The 20,379-nt window shown below is 48.4% G+C and overlaps 1 protein-coding gene across 3 annotated transcripts in view; it reads right to left on the bottom strand.

Moving 5' to 3' along the window:
• The window catches only part of dennd5b (DENN/MADD domain containing 5B), a gene marked incomplete at its 5' end in the record, with an annotated part of 70,987 nt that overhangs the window by 17,647 nt on the left and 32,961 nt on the right, over nt 1–20,379 (bottom strand). For all 3 annotated transcript variants that reach the window (XR_013844701.1, XM_080022447.1, XM_080022446.1), the window contains 4 exons: nt 1,600–2,199; nt 6,361–6,548; nt 12,770–13,445; nt 16,559–16,668. Coding sequence is in view for 2 of the 3 variants with exons in the window: in XM_080022447.1 (XP_079878573.1) it covers nt 1,600–2,199; nt 6,361–6,548; nt 12,770–13,445; nt 16,559–16,668 (1,574 nt within the window). The remainder of the gene's footprint in view (nt 1–1,599; nt 2,200–6,360; nt 6,549–12,769; nt 13,446–16,558; nt 16,669–20,379) is intronic.

Raw genomic sequence — 20,379 nt, forward strand, 5'->3', positions numbered from 1 at the left:
CTGATCTTTTAACAATGACTGTTGTCACGGGCAACCACTTCACAGCCGGGTTTCACTTCCCTTGTTTTGGGCCTCACGCAGCACTGGTCAGTGGCGCCGCCACAGAGGAGCTACAGCCAGGGCTCGGAGAGGTGAAGGCCGATGGGCCCCATGTCACGTCAGTAACAGTGAGTAGGTTGGTGCCGGTCTCTTTGCAGGGGGAACAGCGACGTCGCCGCGGCGTCAACCACGTCGCTGTGGAGCTATTTCTCTTGGTGGAAGTTAAGAATCTTTCAGCGTTCCAAATAAATATTCCCTCTCAATGCATTCTTTTATTGAAGACCCTTTCCCACCTGGACCGGAAAGCCGCAAATCTACTGGCAATGTTCCGTGTCGGCGTCATGTGGGAAAAGGCGTCCGTGTTCCGTAAGAGTCGTTCACTAAATTTCCCCCACTCCACACCTAGTGTCATTTCTGGGAAAATGTCGGAAGTGTGTGGGATTGGAAGCGGTAACACTATAGGTGGAGCTGAATCCAAATAAAGCACAAAAAGTGGCTTTTGACCAATAGTTATTTTATACAAATATTAAAAACGAAAGATTAGTTCTCGGGAAAAAAACAAAATAAAAAAAAACTTTGCTGAAAAAAGCGAGTCCGTCCCGAACCGTGGAGCTCGGCTGCAAAGACGAGAAACTGAAACATATACAATCTCTAGGGAGACAGGTCTTCATGTTCTTAAATGTAGTTATTTTAATCCTAAAAAATGCCACTCAGACCGTCGACGCTGTGTTTTACAGTTCGGGATGCGAGGCCTGACTCGATGCATCCCTAACAGTCGTCTGTGTGGGAACGGACTCCATACGCAACCTTTCCCGGAAGGAAACCGATGTGGGAATGGCTGCCGGCTGTCTTTGCCGGATATCTTTTATCCGGCAAAGTTACAGGTCCATGCGGGAAAGGGTCTTTAGTAGCTGTGTCATAAGCAGGAGCACGTGCAACCAGCCCAACGAACACCTTCAGAGTGACACTAGACCCTGGTCGCCCTGTTGGAGGCTCATTTGCATTAATGACAGGGGGGCTGCACGCCATCCTCCCATCACACACGTTACTGAAGACCCCCTGATCGACATTGTGCCTCTTAACATCCTTTTTTTCCCCCCCTATTTTCCTCAAATCAAACGGATGGAAACTCAGAAAATTCACATTGTATTTGCTGCAAAAATCTCTTTGGATGGGGACGTATGATTGTGGAATCTTTTCTTTTTTTTTAACAAAAGAGAGCTGAAAAAAAAAAGGTTTTATATCATATTAAATTATTTGAAAGCTCTTGAAGAGCTCTATCATGTGGTAAAAGGACAAGGCCACCATAATTATTTTTTGTGTATGTGCTCATTTTAAAAGCCATAACCTTTTTTTTTTTTTATAGTAATTCACTTCAGCCTTACCTTGTCTTCAGCCTATTCTACACAAAAGTGGTTCATACTGTATGTGCTGCTGTTAACCAAACAATTACATTCAAATCAAGTTTTGCTTTTGCCCTCCCGTGTGGCCACAACTAAATGTAGATGTGGTGTGACTGTTTCGTGAGTGTCTCTGAGAGCGTGGGGCGTGTCCCGTCACCTTGTCGAAGTTGTGCATCTGCTCGCGGTTGGTGAGCCAGGACTCCAGGTCGGGGGCGCTCTGGATGACGAACGCCTCGTAGTCGGCGAACATGGTGGCGAAGCGGCCGGCGAACACCTCCCGGACCTGCACGTTGAGCTTGGCGTTCCTCAGCTCCTCCTCGTCCTCGGCGGTGCCCCGGTGCTGGACGCCGACGCCCGCCCGCAGCGCGTCCACGCGGGCCACCGTCACGCCCGTGCGCCGCGCCAGCGCCTGCAGCCGCTCCAGCGTGGCGTTGCCCTGCAGCAGCTCCAGCACCGCCCGCTCCTCGCCGCCCAGGTTCCCGTTGCGGCCGTCGTCCTCCAGCCGGCGCAGGGCGGCCGCCGCCGTCGCCGCCTTGCGCTCCCTGCCCGGTGTGGAGGGGGCGCTGTCGCCGGGGGTGGTGGTGGCGGCGGTCCGTGAGACGGTGGTGGTGGCGGCGGTCCCTCCGTTGGGGGAGAGGCCTAACTGCTGGAGAACGTCGCTGAGCTCCTGGATGAACTGGGCCTTGTTGGGGAACTGGGGGAAGTCCTCCGGCAGCTCCACGCAGTGGTTGTCGATGTCCACGAAGCACAGGTTGGCCTGGGGGGAGGAGCAGACAAGGCTCCGAGGTGAGGAGTGCTATGTTTATTTCATCGTCGTGAGTGCCAGGTGAAATCGGGTGAAAGCATCGTGAATGGAAAACTCTTGGTACTTTTTGACCTCGGCCTTATTTTTCCATCACGAAGAGTAAAAACCCGAGCGCCGACTACCAACTACGGGGCAGTCGCGTCGCCGAAGAGCGGGTGTCGTGAGCGCAGCGTTGTTCTAGTCGTTTTTATAGAGATTCTGTCAATGCCGGATCAATTTAAAGTCGATTTAAAGAAGAGACGATCTCTCGGGTTTTGTCCCAATGATCCATAATGAGATTTAGCTTTTAAAATAAATAAATAAATTAAAAAAGGTCCACTTATTTCCGTATAATTCAGAAATATTCCCCACCACAAGTCCAACCTTCTCTCTCTCTACTTCAACAAGAAGAAGAAAAAAAAAAAAAAAGGAATCAGGACAAGGTGTTTTGGGAGAGAGTGGGGAGCGCGGGGGACAGGTCTTAACCGTTAGTACGAGGCATTGAGGGCAGATTGGGTTTAGCGGGAGCAACAGAATCTGGGTCAGTGTGTGACTGGAAAGAACAGACGATTGTCAGAGATCAAACGTTAAATCTGATATAAGGGAGTCAGGGCCACACGCCCAATTTGGGATTATGAAGCCCAGAGCTCAGACCGTTACGCTCTCCAGGGACGTGGTCCAGGCACGCTATTCAAACTGGCATATTACACACTAGACTGCACCGCACTACTCTACACTACATTACACTACACCGCACTACACCACACTACACCACACCGCACTACACGGCACCGCACCACACTACACCGCACCACACTTCACCGCACTACCCTACACTACACCACACTACAAAACACCGCACCACACTACACCACACTACACTGGAGACCAATTCAACACACACACCTGCAGACTACTGAGGACTGAGGCAAACAGCCGGATCTGTATTAAACTCAAGACTGCCTGCTTTAACTCCAACATCTGACATCAGCAAAGCATATATTTATTTATTATATAAACATATTTACTGTATTACTATTATTATTATACTGCATATTTCATTATTATATATTTTAGATAAATTATTACATATAATTTTTTGCATTACATCGCTTGTTGCTTATGTATTTTCTGCTTATAAAAATGCCATATTAACTATATTATTATTATTATTATATATATTGATTTATATTATATATATATTTTATTATTATATAAAACTATGATGGGTGAAATGCAGAGGCCACATTTTACCGGCCACCACCCAAAAAAGCATGTGCGTGTGTGTGTGTATATATATATATATATATATGCATGTGCTGTAGTGTGGTGTGTCGTGTGACCAATAAAGATTCTTCTTCTATTCTTCTTCTGTATTATATAATATTTTTGATATATAACATTGAATTACATTACCTAAATGTTTTTTTCTACCTACCTACCTATTAATCAATCTCTCAGCCCATACTGTACATCTATCATCTATCATCTGTCAATGTGGTTTGGGTTTCTGCGCTGCCGTCTCTGGTTTACAAAGACCTTTTGTTTGTTTTGGTGCAGGAAACGCACTCTGCTGCCGTCTGCGACAGTGTGTGAACAGACATCCACGCGAGCACGGACGCACCCGGGGAGCAGCTCGCCGTTCACCCGTGTCTGCTTTCCGGGACGAGTTGGGGAGGAAGTGAAACAAGGGGTGGGGGCACGGGAGGAACCCCGGGGCTACACTTGAGCGACTCCAAGGTTGGGAAACCAACCGTTGGTTCCACTCCGTCCCCATAAACACCCTGGACTAGTTTTGTCTTTTAACGCCCGGAGGCTTCACACAGCGAGGTTATGAAGAAAGGAAAGAACGAGTCGAATAAGGGCAGAAGGGCAACGAAAGCACCGTCGACATCAGAGCATCACACAACACGCGGGACGGTCGACACACACACACACACACACTGCGCATGGCGAGGGCCCCGCGCCGCGCCCCCGTGACGCACCCGACGCACCGACGACCGCGAACAGAAACGCGGAGTTCAAAAAGGGAGGCGAGCCCCGTCTGGCATTAATTCACCAATTACATCAGCTTCCCCTCCTCCCGCCGCCTCTTCCCTTCTTCCCCTCATCCCCCCGGAGGTCCTGCTTTCATCATCCACGCATTTCTAGGTCACCGCCGCTTCAAAGGCTTCATTGAGAAAACAACACCCTCCGTGGGGGACCGTGACGGCGGGGGCGGGGGGACAAGCGTTCCAAATTCTTTTTTTTATAAATAAATTAATTAAATAATAAAAGGCTAACAACAAGTGTTGGGAATCCGGAATGCAGGGGAACCCCCGAGGGACGGGCTCCGGTTTGGAGGGGCCCTCGTCTCCTCAGGACACGCCGAAGTGTTTTGGTTTGAACGGAAAGACACCCAAGCCCGCTTCACACCGAATCCGACGGTCCAACAACCCGGAGGTCCAATCCACTCCGATGGGAGAGCGGGATTCCGCGCGAGAAGGGCGGCACCGGCGCCGGATTTCCCGCGTCCGATCGAGGCTCCGGGATCCGCTCGCATCTTCCAACTCGTGCGGCAGGTTCCGTTCCGACACGGCGACCGAAGTCACATCCACATTTTTATTTGGAATTGGGTCTAAAACTAGGTAGACAAGTCGCATATCTAAAGTAATGGAGTTAGGACGCCAACATATTCACTATCAACAATGTCGTTTTATAATATTGTATCTGTATTTTTCACACATTGCAAACACCACATAAAGGAAGTTCTAAACGCTCATTCGTGGAACGTGGCAATTGTCCAGCTGAGCAAACTACTCTGAGCAAACTACTCGATCTACTGGAAAAAAAACACATCTCCCATTTTCACCACAGAACCCAGACGCAGTTCACCCGACGGCCACCAGGGGGAGGCTGCGACTGTCCGACGCCCGCGTACGAAACGGAAGCGCGTCATAAAAGGGCCTTGAAGATGGACAGGCTTCAGCGTATGTTCATTGTCTGTATTTTCTCACTTTCTGCCCTTTGTTACTGCGATTGTCATCGCGTTATCTGCAGTTTTGACATTTCCTTCTCAATTCTAAAGCCAATCGTGAATAAGAAATTAATAAAACAATTTTAAAAAGATTTGTTTCGTTATGAATACATTTCCTGAGCCCTTGAGTCCTTGAAACTCCGGGTGGTTTCTGCTTTAAATGTCATCAACCGGGTGTGTGTGTGCCTGTGTGTTTGTACATTTACAGCAGAGTTGTTTTTTGCACCCAACCCCAATTTAATTTTATTTCAAATGTCAAATTATTGAAATCCTTTCCGTTGAAGGCATTTGTTAACCTTTTCACACTCCCAAGGACAATTTTACTGATATAACCCTCAATTTACTTGTAATAGTCGCCATGGAATAAAAACGGAAAAAATAACGGGTCTCAAAGTACAGCGTGCGGGTTGCCGTGGTAACCCGACCGCTCCTCTTCATTCCCAGTGTTGTGTGAAGGGTCAGCGAGTCCGCGTGTGTCCCGGCGCTCCAACCTGCACCGTCAGTACGGGGCGGCCTTGGACTGACAGCGGCAGAGCTCCATCGGCAGAATTTGGAAAGCACACACACACACACACACACACACACACACACACACACACACACACACACACACACACACACACACACACACACACACACACACACACACACACACACACACACACACACACACACACACACACACACACACCCTTTCCCCCGAGCCCTTTCCCCCGTAAAGTCAATAACAATAAAAAAAAAAATAATAATAATATTTTACTTGAACCACTGATGCTTCTGCCCTAAATTCCTCTACTACATCTGTACTTTAACACTACTCTTCTTCTGCCCTACTCCACCTCACTCGACTCTACCTGTCTCTACTTTACTTCTTCTACACCTCCCGTTGCTCTAACCCCAGTAGACCTACTTCTCCTCTCCTCCACCTCCCTCGACTCCACGTCTACTCCATTCAACCTCCACAACTACCTTCTTCGACTCTTGCTCTCTACTCTCACCTCCCTCTGCTCGACCTGTGATCTACTCCACATTGAATCCGTCGGAGAACCCGCCATTTTCATCACGACCCGTGACGTATGGCTGCTATTTCCCATGTCGAGTCTTGTTGTTTTGGGTACCTCCTGGGGGAGCTCCAGCTTGGAGCGGTCTGTACCCTCCTTGGACTGCAGGCCCATCAGGTAGGGCACGGGGGCGTCCAGGAAGTGCAGCAGCGAGGCGGGGAGGATGGGGACGTAGACGTGCTGCCACTGGAAGGGGAACAGCAGCGTGGTGATACACTCCGCCACCGTCATCAGCCTCTGGTAGTCTGAGGGGGAGAGAGGGGAGAGAGAGAGAGAGAGAATGGTATTATTATCATTTCTTCTTATTATTGGGTATTTTATCATGTCCTTTCATTCAGATTCATTTTATTATGATAATTATTATTCGGGGTCCATCCTGTAGGGATGGGAGTGTGGCAGATCCGCGTGCCTCCACCAGAGTGGCGTTTTCAGGGCCCTCCGTCACAGATACACAGACCATGGGGTAGAAACACACCAGATTATTTTAGGGAGCGGGCTAGGTGGAACAAGCCCGGAGCAGGTGGACAACACGTCATGACCACGGCTCCTCTCCTGTGTGCGTGTTTGTGTGTGTGCGCGTGCGTGCGTGCGCGGGTTGAAAGAAAGAAGTTTTGTGACATCATCATCCAATTCCCCATTAATGCGCAGGTTAGCGAAAGTCCGCGGTTCGCACTGTGTGAGCTAGACGGTGTAGACTCCATCGCTCTGCAGTGATTACAAACCGCGCGTGTGTGAGCACACGTGGAGTTGGCTTGCAGCTCCAGAGCAACACCTCCGAATCGTGTGAGTTTTATTCTAGTCCCAAAAGTTTAAAAAGTTGATGAAATGTCTCTGAGGGTCATGCAGTGATTAATTCATTTCAATGGAACTGTGATGTTAGGAACGTCCACGCGGAGTGATTTCCTTCCACAGAGACACCGTGAGGCGGGGCTCTGTGGACTACAGGAAGTAGACGGCCACCTTCTCATTTTTAGGATTAAAGTCACAACACGCAACCAGTGTATCCTTGTTCTAGTAATTCAGCGTGTCACCAGGACTCACCGCGTCATGCTGCGTTCAATGGAAACTCGAAAATTGAACCCGTTTGAGACGTAACGCTGATGTAAAGACGAGCAACGGCACAAACTGATGCTACGTTCCATGGGAACTCCAACATTTGTAATTGGTGTCGATAACGGAGCCTGTGTATTGTTGCTTGTTGCTTATTATTATTATTATTATCATTTTTATAAAAAAAAAAAAATATTATTATTTTTATTATTATTATTATTATTATTAGGGTAATTGTTGTTGTCGTCAGTCATGTTGTTATTATACATTGAATTATTGTCTCAATGTCTTTACTTCATTATATGTTATGTGTAATATCATAATTGTTATATACGTGTCTTGTTATGCTTTGGACATGTAAGAATTCTTGTCGAAGAGAAAGAGGGCTGGGAAGAGAGACATCGAGAGAGGGGGGGGGCAACAGTGTTATTTATTTAACTATTCATCAATTTTGTTTTATTGTCTTATTACTTTGTTATTTGTTATTACATTACATACAGAGAGAGAGAGCGAGAGGAATCTGATCAGAAGTGATGAGGTGATTCCCCCAAATAATACAATCAGCTCAGAGTGTGGGTGTGAATTTACTGAATTATTTTGAAGGTGTTTGTGGGTTACACTAAATATCTAGGGCAGCGGTGAGATATAACCTTTAATACACACACACACACACACACACACACACACACGGTAAAAATAAAGAGATAAATGACACAAGTGCAATGTCAATCAAATGATTCAAATTGAACTTGAGAGAAACAAAAGAATTGCATTGTTTGTGTGTGTGTGTCCCTGGTTTCGTGGTCTCATCCCATGCGATGGCGTTACGACGACCACAAGCCCTGCACGACCCCCAGGAAATGGAAAAAGACAGAAGAAGCGAAGAAAGAAAAGAAAAAAAGAAATAGAAAAAAAAGGCAGAGCTGTATCAATTTATTCAATCATCCCTCTCTCCACCCCCTCCTCCACCCCCCCTCCTCCTCCACCTCCTCTTCTCTCTGTCTCCGCCTGACATTTGGGGGTTGCTCAATCGCATCATCTAGATTCAAGGCCATTCTCGCTCTCTCTCCTTCATCTATCCACCTCCACCCGTCTCTCCATCTCCCTCCGTCTCCTGCTCGTCTCCTGTGTCTCTTTCACCACCTCCCTCCACCTCTTTCCCTCCCTCACTCACACGCCCCCCCCAATCTCCATCTGTCTCTCCATCCCCATCTCCCTCTCTTCCCCTCTGTCAATCTCCCTCTCTCGCCCCCTCCATCTTTCTCCACCCCCCTGCTCCTCCTCTCGGTCTCTCCCTCCCTCCCTCCCTCCCTCCATATCCTCCACCCCTCTCCAACTCTCCCTCCTGATATCCCCGTCTCCCTCCCTATCTCTCTCCTTCCATCTCTCTCTCCCTCTTCCCCCCGTTTCTTTTCGGCCTCCCTATATCGCCACCCCCCTCTCTACCACTCTCCCTCCATCTCTCTCCTTCCCCTCCACCTCCCTCCCTCCCTCCACCCGCCCCCTCTGATTCTCTCCATAATGAAATGGTAATGACACACACTCCAGCTTTTTATCCTTCAAGGAGGAACATTGGATAAAAGAAAAACATCAGAACTCCCCTCATTACTCCTTCGACTGAAACGTTTAAAACGAGGCTCCAACGTCAAGTCATTGTGTGTGTGTGTGTCTGCACTATTCCAAGCTTGCATCATCAGTCCTGTATGAACAGGAGCCTTGGCGATGGAGCAAAGTGAGTGATAATCCAGTTGGCCCGGTCGTGTCCCGACGTCTATACAACATTGATAATGTTGTATTATATAATTTAACATTGATAATGTTGTATTATATAATATAACTCCCTGCTGGAATGTCGTCGTCATGATTTCACCTTTCTCAGTGAACGTTCGCCCGGTCTAAGTCACAGTCTAAGCCACCTGAATCTGAAACCTGACATGGGAATGTCCTCCCTCTCGCTGGCTCAAGCGCTGAACCACCGCTCAAAGTGACGCCTCGGAGAGATCAATTACATCAAATCTGTGACAGAAATCTTGTGTTTTCCACGCCGGCGCATCGCGTTGGATCCTTTGAACGGCGCTGTTCCCCTCGACAGCGGCGCCGCTGCGCGCCTCCTGCCGCATGAAGCAAAACCCAAATTCAAACGGGAAACCACAAAGCGGCGGTGCACTGCAAACCCCATATCAGCGCGCGCGCACGCACCCACAGTGTCAGGTCTAGGCAGCAACTTCTCCGTCGTCATGGCAACTCCAGAAATCAGTTGGATCTGTTCGGGGCTCATCCCTAATATTTGATTAATCGAACAAGAAAGGAATGGGCAAGAATCACTTTGTTTTCTTTTCGGGGCAAACTACGTCCGTGTGCGCAGTTTTCGCTGAAAATATGAAGTGATAGCTCCAATTTAATGTACAATGTTTACAGGGGGAAAATTACATACAATTCATGTTTTTCTTATTTCTCAAATGAATAAATAAATATCACTGAGCCGAACCGATCTGCCTACTTGCTACACAGGCTGGCAAAAATACAAAGTCTTTGGAATAACCAAAGTCTTGAAGAAATCTTAAAACTCAAGCTGGCTGTAGCAAATAAGTAATGTATTCAAAACAAGCAACATATAATCAATAACATTGTGGCTTATTTGACGGCTAACTACTGTTCAAAATGTGTGTAACAGTGACAACAGGAAAATCTCATTTGCAGCACAACCGAATAATACACTTTTCGCTCATGGCAACCCGGGGATCATACCCGACCATGAACCGTACGAGCTCCGCTCATCCCAAATTCAAATGCCTCCGAACCGTTGAATTCCAGAGACGGCGGCAGAGAGAACTCGAAAGTCGGCCTTTGCTGCGGTTGAGTCATAGTGAAACTCTGACTCTGCATCTGCGGGCTGAGCTCTCACAGCAAAAAGGCCGAGATGAGCGGAGTGTTCGGTTCACTAACCCGCTGATAAGAAAATGAAAGGATGGAGAGAGATGTGACGGAAGGACCACGATAAAAACATAGAGGGCGAAAGCAAACAGAAAAACAGCCCAGGTCCTGGGTGGGAAGTGGATCCATCAAACACAGCCGTGGCTTTCCACTAATAGGAGGGCAGAGTAGATTTGGAGGCAGAGTAGAGGACGAGTAAGAGGCAGAGTAGAGGCAGAGTAAGAGGACGAGTAAGAGGCAGAGTAGAGGCAGAGTAAGAGGCAGAGTAGAGGCAGAGTAAGAGGCAGAGTAGAGGCAGAGTAAGAGGCAGAGTAGAGGACGAGTAAGAGGCAGAGTAGAGGACGAGTAAGAGGCAGAGTAGAGGCAGAGTAAGAGGCAGAGTAGAGGCAGAGTAAGAGGAAGAGTAGAGGACGAGTAAGAGGCAGAGTAGAGGACGAGTAAGAGGCAGAGTAGAGGACGAGGCAGAGTAGAGGCAGAGTAGAGGCAGAGCAAGAGGCAGAGCAGAAGCAAAGCAGAAGCAGATCAGAAGCAGAGTAGAGGCGGGGGGGCGGGGGGCGGTGACACTGCACCGGCTGAACCACAGAATATTTTCTGACCATTGTTGAGCGTGGCTCAGGTAACTCCCCATGGAGCTGGAAAGGGTCTACGCACAACGTAAACAGGAAACTGGTAAATCCGGCCATCTCATCCCGTCCACAGCGCTCAGGGTTCCTGCTTTCAACGCTGACAGGAGCGACAGAGTGAAGGACGTCAAAGGCAGTGGAATGAAATGCACGGGTCAAACTGTGAGGACCTGGGATGTATTGCCCTGAATATCCCTTGGTCACCACAAATGGGTTTTGCTCTTATTCTAAGTTATCGTCCTCCCTCTTCCAACCGTAGTTTCTGTGAGAAATTTGAGGAATGACAAAAAAAAAATAATAATTTTCGATGAAGAGATGATCATTATGGGAGATGTTAACATTGACTGGGAGGGCAAATCATCCAGAAGGAATCTCAGACAGATAACCCATCACTGTGACAGGCAGAGAGCAGACGAGAGGAAGAGTTGGAGTAGAGGTAGAGCACAGTAGAGGGAGGTGGAGTCAAGGCGGAGAGGGTTAGAGTAGACATAGCGTTGGGGTAAAGCGCAGGCGGGGGTAGAGTAGGGGTAGAGAAGATATAGTGTAGGGGTAGAGTAGAGGTAGCAGGCGTTCAACCATCAGTTCCTCAGGTCATGGTCATTATATCAATGTAAACATAAAGATATATAATAAATATAAGACATTTGTCAAAATGTCGACAGGTTGACGGAGCTGAACCTCAATGGCTTCAACTGAAGAGCACCACTGCGTTTCCGCCCATCAGGGTCTAATCGGGCGCCGGGTGACGGTGGTGAACACATGACGGGGGCGTCTCCATCATCGCCCGACGGAGCGCTCAGGAACTTCCCGCCATCGGCCAAGTCAACGGCAACGGTTCAATCCGGATGAATGCTGGATAACCGGACTCTTCTCCCCCCTTTCCCCGTTCTCATCATCCATCCCATTCCGACTCTCCGCGCGGCTCGACGTCAACGTTTGCCCGGTTGCCCCGGGCGACCAGATTCGGGGCCATTATCAACACAGTCCTTAAAAAAACCCAGCGGAGAGCAGCGTGAGGGAGCAGGCGGCAGAGAACAGGGTGTTGATGACACATGGTGAAACAGAGAACACGTGGGAGGGAGGGAGAGCGTGGGAGGAATGTGGGTCAAACGGTGACGCCGACGTCGCCACAGCGATACGTTAGCCTGGATACCCGCTCCCAAACAATACAGTACTACCAGTTTTACTTATTCAAGAGCGGAAACACTTGAGACGATGGCTGAGGCTCAGGACGCCATTCGCAGAGTCGCACACAACCTCCCCCCCGGGGTCACTCGAGTCGGTGGAGGACGCCGACTGGCCCCCCGGTGGCCAGGGCATCCCATGACGACGGAGCGATGGACGTTGACGAAATACCAAACCACACGTTGACAAAGCGTCAGAACCTCCTGGAATTGGTTGTCGGCACAAGCAAACCGACCTGTTGAAATTTAGATTTTTTTCCACAGTATGTGCTGTATATATTGTACTAGTACCGTCTTGACCCAAATATAAGGTCAACCCTGGTTGTAAGACGACCCCCTCCTCAAGACTCAATTTTGGAAAAAGATTTTTTTGAAGACCACATCTTGATTTTCAGCTTTTATAATTCTACCATATATTGACATTTAAAAGTATAGACTCCGAATACAAGACGAGCCCACATTTTCAGAAGCATTTTTTTGGGGGGAAAAAAAACCAACCTTATAGACGGGTCAATAACGGTATATATTTCTTTCAGCAAACTTCAAAGTTCACACACACACACACACACACACACACACACACACACACACACACACACACACACACACACACACACACACACACACACACACACACACACACACACACACACACACACTCCTACACACTCTTACCCTGCGAGTAGAGCAGGATCTGCATTTCCAGCAGCGTGCAGGTGAAGAGCTGCAGCAGGTTCTCGGCGCCCAGCAGAGCGAAGGCGTCGCCCAGCGGGAAGTCGGCGAGCGGCAGCTCCCCGGGACCGGGCCGCTGGCACACGATGGGCTCGTGCACGCCGTGGAACTTGAGCGAGCGCCCGGGCGGCGGCAGCGGGACCTCGTACAGGATGTTGTGCACGTAGCTCTCCAGCGGCAGCGGCGGCGCGGCGGCCCCCGTCACGGCGCGGTGCAGCTGCGCCAGGAAGCGGCGGCAGGCGTGCATGAAGGGCATGGGCGTGACCAGGCACAGCGCCTTGGACACGTACAGCGTGTCCCGGGACGCGTCGTACGAGGAGGAGGAGGAGGAGGAGGAAGGAGAGTCCACCTCGTCCACGCTGCTGGCCAGCGAGTCCATGCTGGATGAGGAAGAGGAGGACGAGGAGGTGGGGTTGGAGGCGGAGGAGTGCTGGGCGTGGTGCATCTGGTGGAGGGTCTGCATGGCCGAGCGGATCTGGGGGCTCGTCACCTCCTCATAGAAGGTGTGAACGAAGCCGTACGTGCGCGAGCCGTCCTCCCTGGTGATGAGGAAGGAGTGGAAGTGGGGACGAAGGTCCTCCGCCTGGGTGCGGAACGACAGGCCCTTGGGCATGCACAGCTGGAGGATGGAGAGAGAGAAAGAGAGAGAGACAGAGAGAGGAGAAGGGTGGGGAGGGAGGGAGGAAGGGATGGAGGCAGAGAGAGAGGGAGGGAGGGAAGGAAGAAATGTAGAGGAAGAAAGAAAAAAGAAAGATTATAACTAAATTGGATCACTGTCGTCACACATGAGCTGATTGGATTATTTGGGGGAATCACTTCATCACTTCTGATCAGATTCTCTCTCCCTCTCCCACTATCCCTCCCTCCCTCCCTCCCTCCCTCCGAGTCTAATTCTATGGATCTTAATCCCAGTAAAACATGCAATAATCCACAGCAGGGCCGGGCGAAATACTCCTGCATCTTCCTACGTTCCGTCCGACACGACGACCGGAAGTGACGTCAGTCAAATTGAATTTGACATGAACACGTGTTTAAATGAAGTAAATAAGTCGGGCATATCAAATAATGACTGTCAGTGAACTGTGTGGGTTTTTTCCCCTCATACTTTGCAAACACCACATGGAGGGAGTTTTAAACTGTAATTCGAAACGGTAAATGTCCCGCTGTGAAAACAACTTCAAAAACACAAGCCCTCCCATTTACGCCGACATAGCTTGTGACGCAAAACCGAGAGGCAGTTCATCCAATGTCCACTAGGGGGGGGGGGCGCGCAAGCAACGTGACCCCCCCACAGTGCGAAGCTGCCAAGCTACTCCAGTAACAGTCGAGTGGGCGTGTCCTTGAGCTGTTGGGGCGGGGCCTAAGAAATCCGACCGACAGGGATCTCCTCATTGTGAACTTTAAGACTCAACGCCACATCTCATCGCCGCTATAAACCTTAATATTTCACATATCCGTTTTTTTTTATATTTTTTGTGTAGTTTCGTCTGATAATGGCTCAAAATTGAAAATTAACTCTGGCACAAGGTGATTTTGAGACGAGGGGGGGTACATTTTTCGTTTGTAATATGGAGACTTTTTTGGAAGCTATGCAAGATTTTTCCCTCTTTTCAGAAACGTGAATTCTTCACATGGAAAAAATATTTTTGGAATGTGAAAATATCGATATCGGAACCACATCGTGAGCCATTCTCATCCCTGTCGGATTGAATAAAAATGTAATGGAATTGTGAGATCCAGCTCTTAGATACGACCTTGTTCAAGTTCAAGTTCAAGTTCAAGAGATTATTTGTCACATACACACACATGTGTGTGTGTGTGTGTGTGTGTGGATAGTTTTGAGGAGGGGGTTCCGTGAGTCAAATATGAAAAGCATTGGTCACTGCCGTGTGATTGCACTTGCACCTCTTCCCTGCAGCTTTCTGATTGACATTCTGAAAGAGAGAGAAGAGAGAAAGAAAAGAGAGCGAGAGTATCCCGTCCCGTCCCGTCCCATTACGTCGGCACGGTGCTGATTTCACAACCAACGCGCTGGTTTCCATGCCGACGTAAACCGAGAAGCACGGCTCAATTATTCAGGAGCGCTGATGCCAGAGGACATCATAATAGAGGTGACCTTGCTTCAAACACTGTCATATATATATATATATATTAATTAATTTTTTTTCAATTAATTCACATTGTTTGGAATTGTATTCTCCATCAGTTTTGTGTGTAATTTGTGTTCAGGAATTGTATTTTTTCCATATCCATGTGTGGAGACAGACTTGACCAATTTTTCTTGTTTATTGTAAACTTTAAGAATGGGTTTGGTGTTTTTGTTTATTTTTGTTGTTAATCTTACATTTTTAGGTTAATTCTACGCTGCCAAGTTTTTTTGTGAATTTATAGGTTTTGATTTTCAATTTTCTCTATTTTAATTTTATTGCCTTTTTATTATTATTATTATTATTATTCATATTATTATTATTATTATTATTATTATTATTCCTATTGTTTTTTTTAATGTGAGCTGCTGTGACACTGCCATTTCACTTCATGGATGAACAAAGTATCTAGATATCTATCCATCCATCATTTCTCTATCTATCCATCTATCCATCACATATCCATCCATCATCCATCTATCTATCCATTCATTCATTTATCTATCTATCACTATATCTATCAATCCATCCATCCATCAATCTATCCATCACGTGTCCATCCGTCCGTCTCATTAAATTTTGCAGTAATGTGGTTGCTGATGACATACAGCTCCATTACGCGTATTTATAATAACATCACAAATTCATCATTATGCAAGAAACCTAAAACCAGTCCACAGTGTGAAGCCCGGGGTGAGCGAGCTATTATCGGATGCTTGATCGACGAGCCGAACCTTCAGCAAGGACCCAACAGCGTCGCCTTCCTCTTCTTCCCTCCTTCCTCATTAATGCTTAATGACCTCTTTTCCACCACACATGACCACACACTGGAGTGAGTGTGTGTGTGTGTGTGTGTGTGTGTGTGTGTGTGTGTGTGTGTGTGTGTGTGTGTGTGTGTGTGTGCGCGTCCAGTTACACCAGAGAAAACACTAATCAAATTAACTTTTTGGTTATTAAGGACGCTGAGGCAGTGGGGCTGGAAGCCAATTCCAATACAGTGTTGTATAGACTCTTTCCATACCGTAGAAAGTAGAAACGTAGAAATGGAAACACAGAAATGTAGTTTTCTGAGCAAATAAATGCAGCCAACGCATCAGAGCGTTATGATATCTATATTATAAATCGAATATCAATGAGGAAACAAAGCATTCCTTCATTCCCTCAGCCATCACTTTACTAAGCGGTTAAAACCAAGCGCAAACCGTGACAGCAACAGCACAAGTGCCACTAGATGCAGCTCCAAAAATGGGAATGAAAGTCAATGGAGAAAAACCCGACAACAAACAAATAAATGTCACGCTACAGATATTTGGGATTTTGAAAGTTATTGTCCCATGAAGACAATAGTAAGGCTTAAGGGGTATATGTTTTGAAAGTTCTGTCGCCTCAGAAGCCCATTTTTTCATACAACATATATATAAAACATGCCTCGGGCGCACAGACACACACACACACACACACAGTCACACAGACAGACAGACAGACAGACAGACAGACAGACAGACAGACAGACAGACAGACAGACAGACACACAGACACACAGACACACAGACACACAGACACACAGACACACAGACACACACACCATGTTGACGGCATCCTGGTCGAAGGGGTTCCACTCCACCGTCTCTGGGTAATGAGCCAGAACCTTGGACTTGAAGGTTCTCCTCAGAGGACTCTGCTCAAAGTTCTCTCCTGGAAGACGAAAAGAGACAGAGTGGGGTGGGGAGTGGTGGGGATAGAGATGGAAAGATAGAGAAAGTGAAAAGAAGAAAGAAAGATCTTAGTTGACACAATTTCTCGAAGGTAAAAACTTCATAATAAAAACAATGCAGACCGAGGCTTCAAACTGTAGTTTAACCAACAGCCCGAAGGGGCTGCGCCAGAAAACCTCAGACTACATGGAAGTCAATGGAAAAAACGGTATATTGCGCACACTCATACACTCACACACAAATTTACTTCCCTGAAATCATTTTCTCAGCTCAATAAGATTTTTTTTACGAATTCAGTATCATATTATTTCATTCGTAAAAAAAAACCCCAAAACATTTTAAACAAAATCCCAGATTTTGAATTTAAATCACAGTTACTAATCTAATCAGAGTGTTTTTCTTAAAGATGAGCATGGAACCAGGGTCCCGGGGGGGAAAGAAAATCCCCCACAGAAACATGCAGTTGCAGAACTGCCGCATCCGCTTTTGTGCGGCGGAACGCTGTAGTCAGGCGTTCTGGGACGGACATTCCACTGTGGAATTCCACACGAGTGGAAGTGGAATTCCACTGGGTCAGCAGCCGGGATCGCTCAACACACACACACACACACACACACACACACACACACACACACACACACACACACACACACACACACACACACACACACACACACACACACACACACACACACACACACACACACACACAAACAAACAAACAAAAATATCCACTCTGGGGATGAGTGAAGTTTCCATCTCCATCTATTTAAACGCAGGACTTCGTAGGCACATTAAGGTCATCACTGCTTTGTGATCCTTCAACCCGGTCAGTGGCTCCATAACTATTCTCCACAGACGTCTCAATGATCACTTCATTCTCTCTGGGAAAGAAGCGGATCGATTCCAGATAACCACTGACCCAACCGTGCCGAGCCAACCCCCCCCCACCAACCTCCTACCCAGGACGACGGGGGAGGAGGTTGGGGGGGATTGGGCAAACTGCAGGATCAATAAGGGCTCAACGTAATGTGATGGTGCAGAGAACTCACTATGGAGGCTAAATTTGATAACACTGTGTTATTATCGCACGGCTCCGGAGGGGGAATACTCCATTCTGGTTGGTCGATAGCGGTACTCAGCGGTTAATTGTTTCTGAAAACGAGCGCCCTCACGGGCGGCCGCTTCTCCGCCTCGACTCACGTCGCTCATATCACTCCGCCTACGAGAGGAACGTCCACATTTCACGTTGACGACCGAAAAACAGGGGAAATTGTTTGCTCTGTCGTTGTGTAACTATTTTTAGCGGAAGCTTTGAAACAAGACACGCATACATGGAGGGGGGATGTCCAGCCAGCCGGTCCTTATCGCAGAATAACCTCCAGCGGGGAGATCAGATCTCGTATCACTCTGAAGGGGGTTATTTTGCGATAATGACCTTTCTTAAAGTCCCTGGAAAGTGAACTCAGTGGTTTGTTTCTTAACACATTATACATGTTAGAAAGCCATCGCTCGAAACATGAAAAGACTGAACGATGTCGTACTGAATGAGTCAGGCCGTTGAACTGTTTCTCGCCCATTTTTGTGGTGCGGATTTTTTGGGCGGGGCTAAATCATGACTCGATGACGTAGAGCGGTCATTCGTGGTATGGCCCCTCCCCCTAACACTATATAAACACCAGGTTGGAATCGGTCAGCGTCAGTGGTGATAAGTGAAGCTACCAGCCTGGATTTTGGGATAAAAACGCTGCTTTGGGAATAAACACCTGGAGTAAAAGGCGTCTTCAGGGAGACCGTGAACTCATGCCAAGTGCCGGCGCTGGTCCCCTGGGGGCCTCCGGGCCCGAGCACCCACAAAGAAGGTCGAGCACCCACGGGAAAAATGCATGCGCATGACGCATGGAGAGGGAGCGATCGGGGTCCAGATTTGTGGCCGCCATCTTCGCGCCGCTGTGCGTCCCCGTGCCCCTCCCCCCAAGAAACATAGATTGCCGCCTATACGCCCAGAACAAAAGAGAACCGTCCCGTTGGTTTGACTGTGCAGGGTTTGGTAACGTTGGCATTAGCTGCATGCTAGCAGGCCGCGGAGCCCCGACTCGCCTACAAAGGAGCCAGCAGGGGGCACCGGAGAGCTGGCAGTCCTGCAGCCAGACAGCAGCGCTGCGCCACATGATTTCCAACTTGATTTGAAAGTGACTTTTGACGACACACACACGCCATGCATTTCATTGCTCAGCATGAACAGTCCTGTCAGGCATGAGCAGGACACCTAAAGGACTTTAACGTGACAAACAGGAAGTGGCACGCTGGAGGACAGGAAGCAGATGCACATTGACAGACAGACCAATTTAAAATAGAAAATTAAAGGTATTTAAACATCAGAATGAAAAAGAGGACAGTGCGAATGGACAAGGCCATCAAAAATATACATTTATTTTTATAATAACAATAATAATAATAATATGCATGTGTCACAGCTATGTATTATTATAGATTTTCCTGATGATTTCCAGAAAGAAAGAAAGAAAGAAAGATGGAGAGATAGCAGGGGAACTTGCTCCAGCTGGTCGCAGGTAAGAGGATGAGAGGTAATAAGCGTCTGTTAATCCAGGTGGAGGTGGAGATTAAGCAAAAAAAAATAAGGGATGAGGAGGAGGAGGAGCAAAGCCTGAAGCTCATTTGCATTGAAGAGAAGAGCTGGTGAACAGCCCAGGGGTGGCACAGGCGGAGGTAAGGGTGGTGAAGGTGGAGGTGAGGGTGGAGGTTGGAGGGAGACAGACAGGCACTAATCGGGGGGGAAGGTGGAGGTGAGGAAGACTACCAGGCGCCGTTCGAGGGAGGAAGATGGAGGAAGGTGGGGGTGAGGTTGGAGGTGGGAGGAGACCGACAGGCACTGCGCAGGGGAAGAAGGTGGAGGTGAGGAAGACTACCAGGCGCCATTCAGGGGAGGAAGATGGAGGGAGGTGGAGGTGAGGATGACTACCAGGCGCTGTTGAGAGGAGGAAGGTGGAGGTAAGGGTTGATGAAGGTGGAGGTGAGAATGACTACCAGGTGTCACTGAGGGGAGGAAGTTGGAGGTGAGGTTGAAGGAAGGTGGAGGTGAGGAAGACTACTGGGCGCTGCTGAAGGGAGGAAGGTGGAGGTGAGGACGACAACCAGGTGCAGGGGAAGAGAGGAAGGTGGAGGTGAGAGACTACCAGGCACTGCTGAGGGAAGGAAGGTGGAGGTGAGGGTGGAGGAAGGTGGAGGTGAAAGAGACTACCAGGCGCTGTTGAGGGGAGAAAGGTGGAGGTGAGCGATTCTACCAGGTGTTGCTGAGGGAGACCAACAGGCACTATTTCGGGGGTGGAGGAACGTGGGGGGGAGATCAAGGAAGGTCCAGGGGAGGGAGACCAATCGCCAAGCGGCTCGGGCTGCAGGTGAGGGTGGAGGCTGATGGAGATGTGGTCTATTTACCTGCGCCTGCAGCATCTGGGTCCCTGCCGTGAAGATCTGCTTCAAGCCATTGGTACAAAGCTACACCCGCATGCAGAGACAGGGCGGAGGAAAGCAAAACAAAAACACAGCACAATGTCAGATGGATGCCGAAAATGCACACACACACAGACACACACAGACACACACACACACACACACAGACACACACAGACACACACAGACACAGAATTAATAAACGCAAGAATGAGTGAAG

This window comes from Zeus faber (genome assembly GCF_960531495.2).
Source record: "Zeus faber genome assembly, chromosome: 21".
Classification (NCBI taxonomy): Eukaryota; Metazoa; Chordata; class Actinopteri; order Zeiformes; family Zeidae; genus Zeus; species Zeus faber.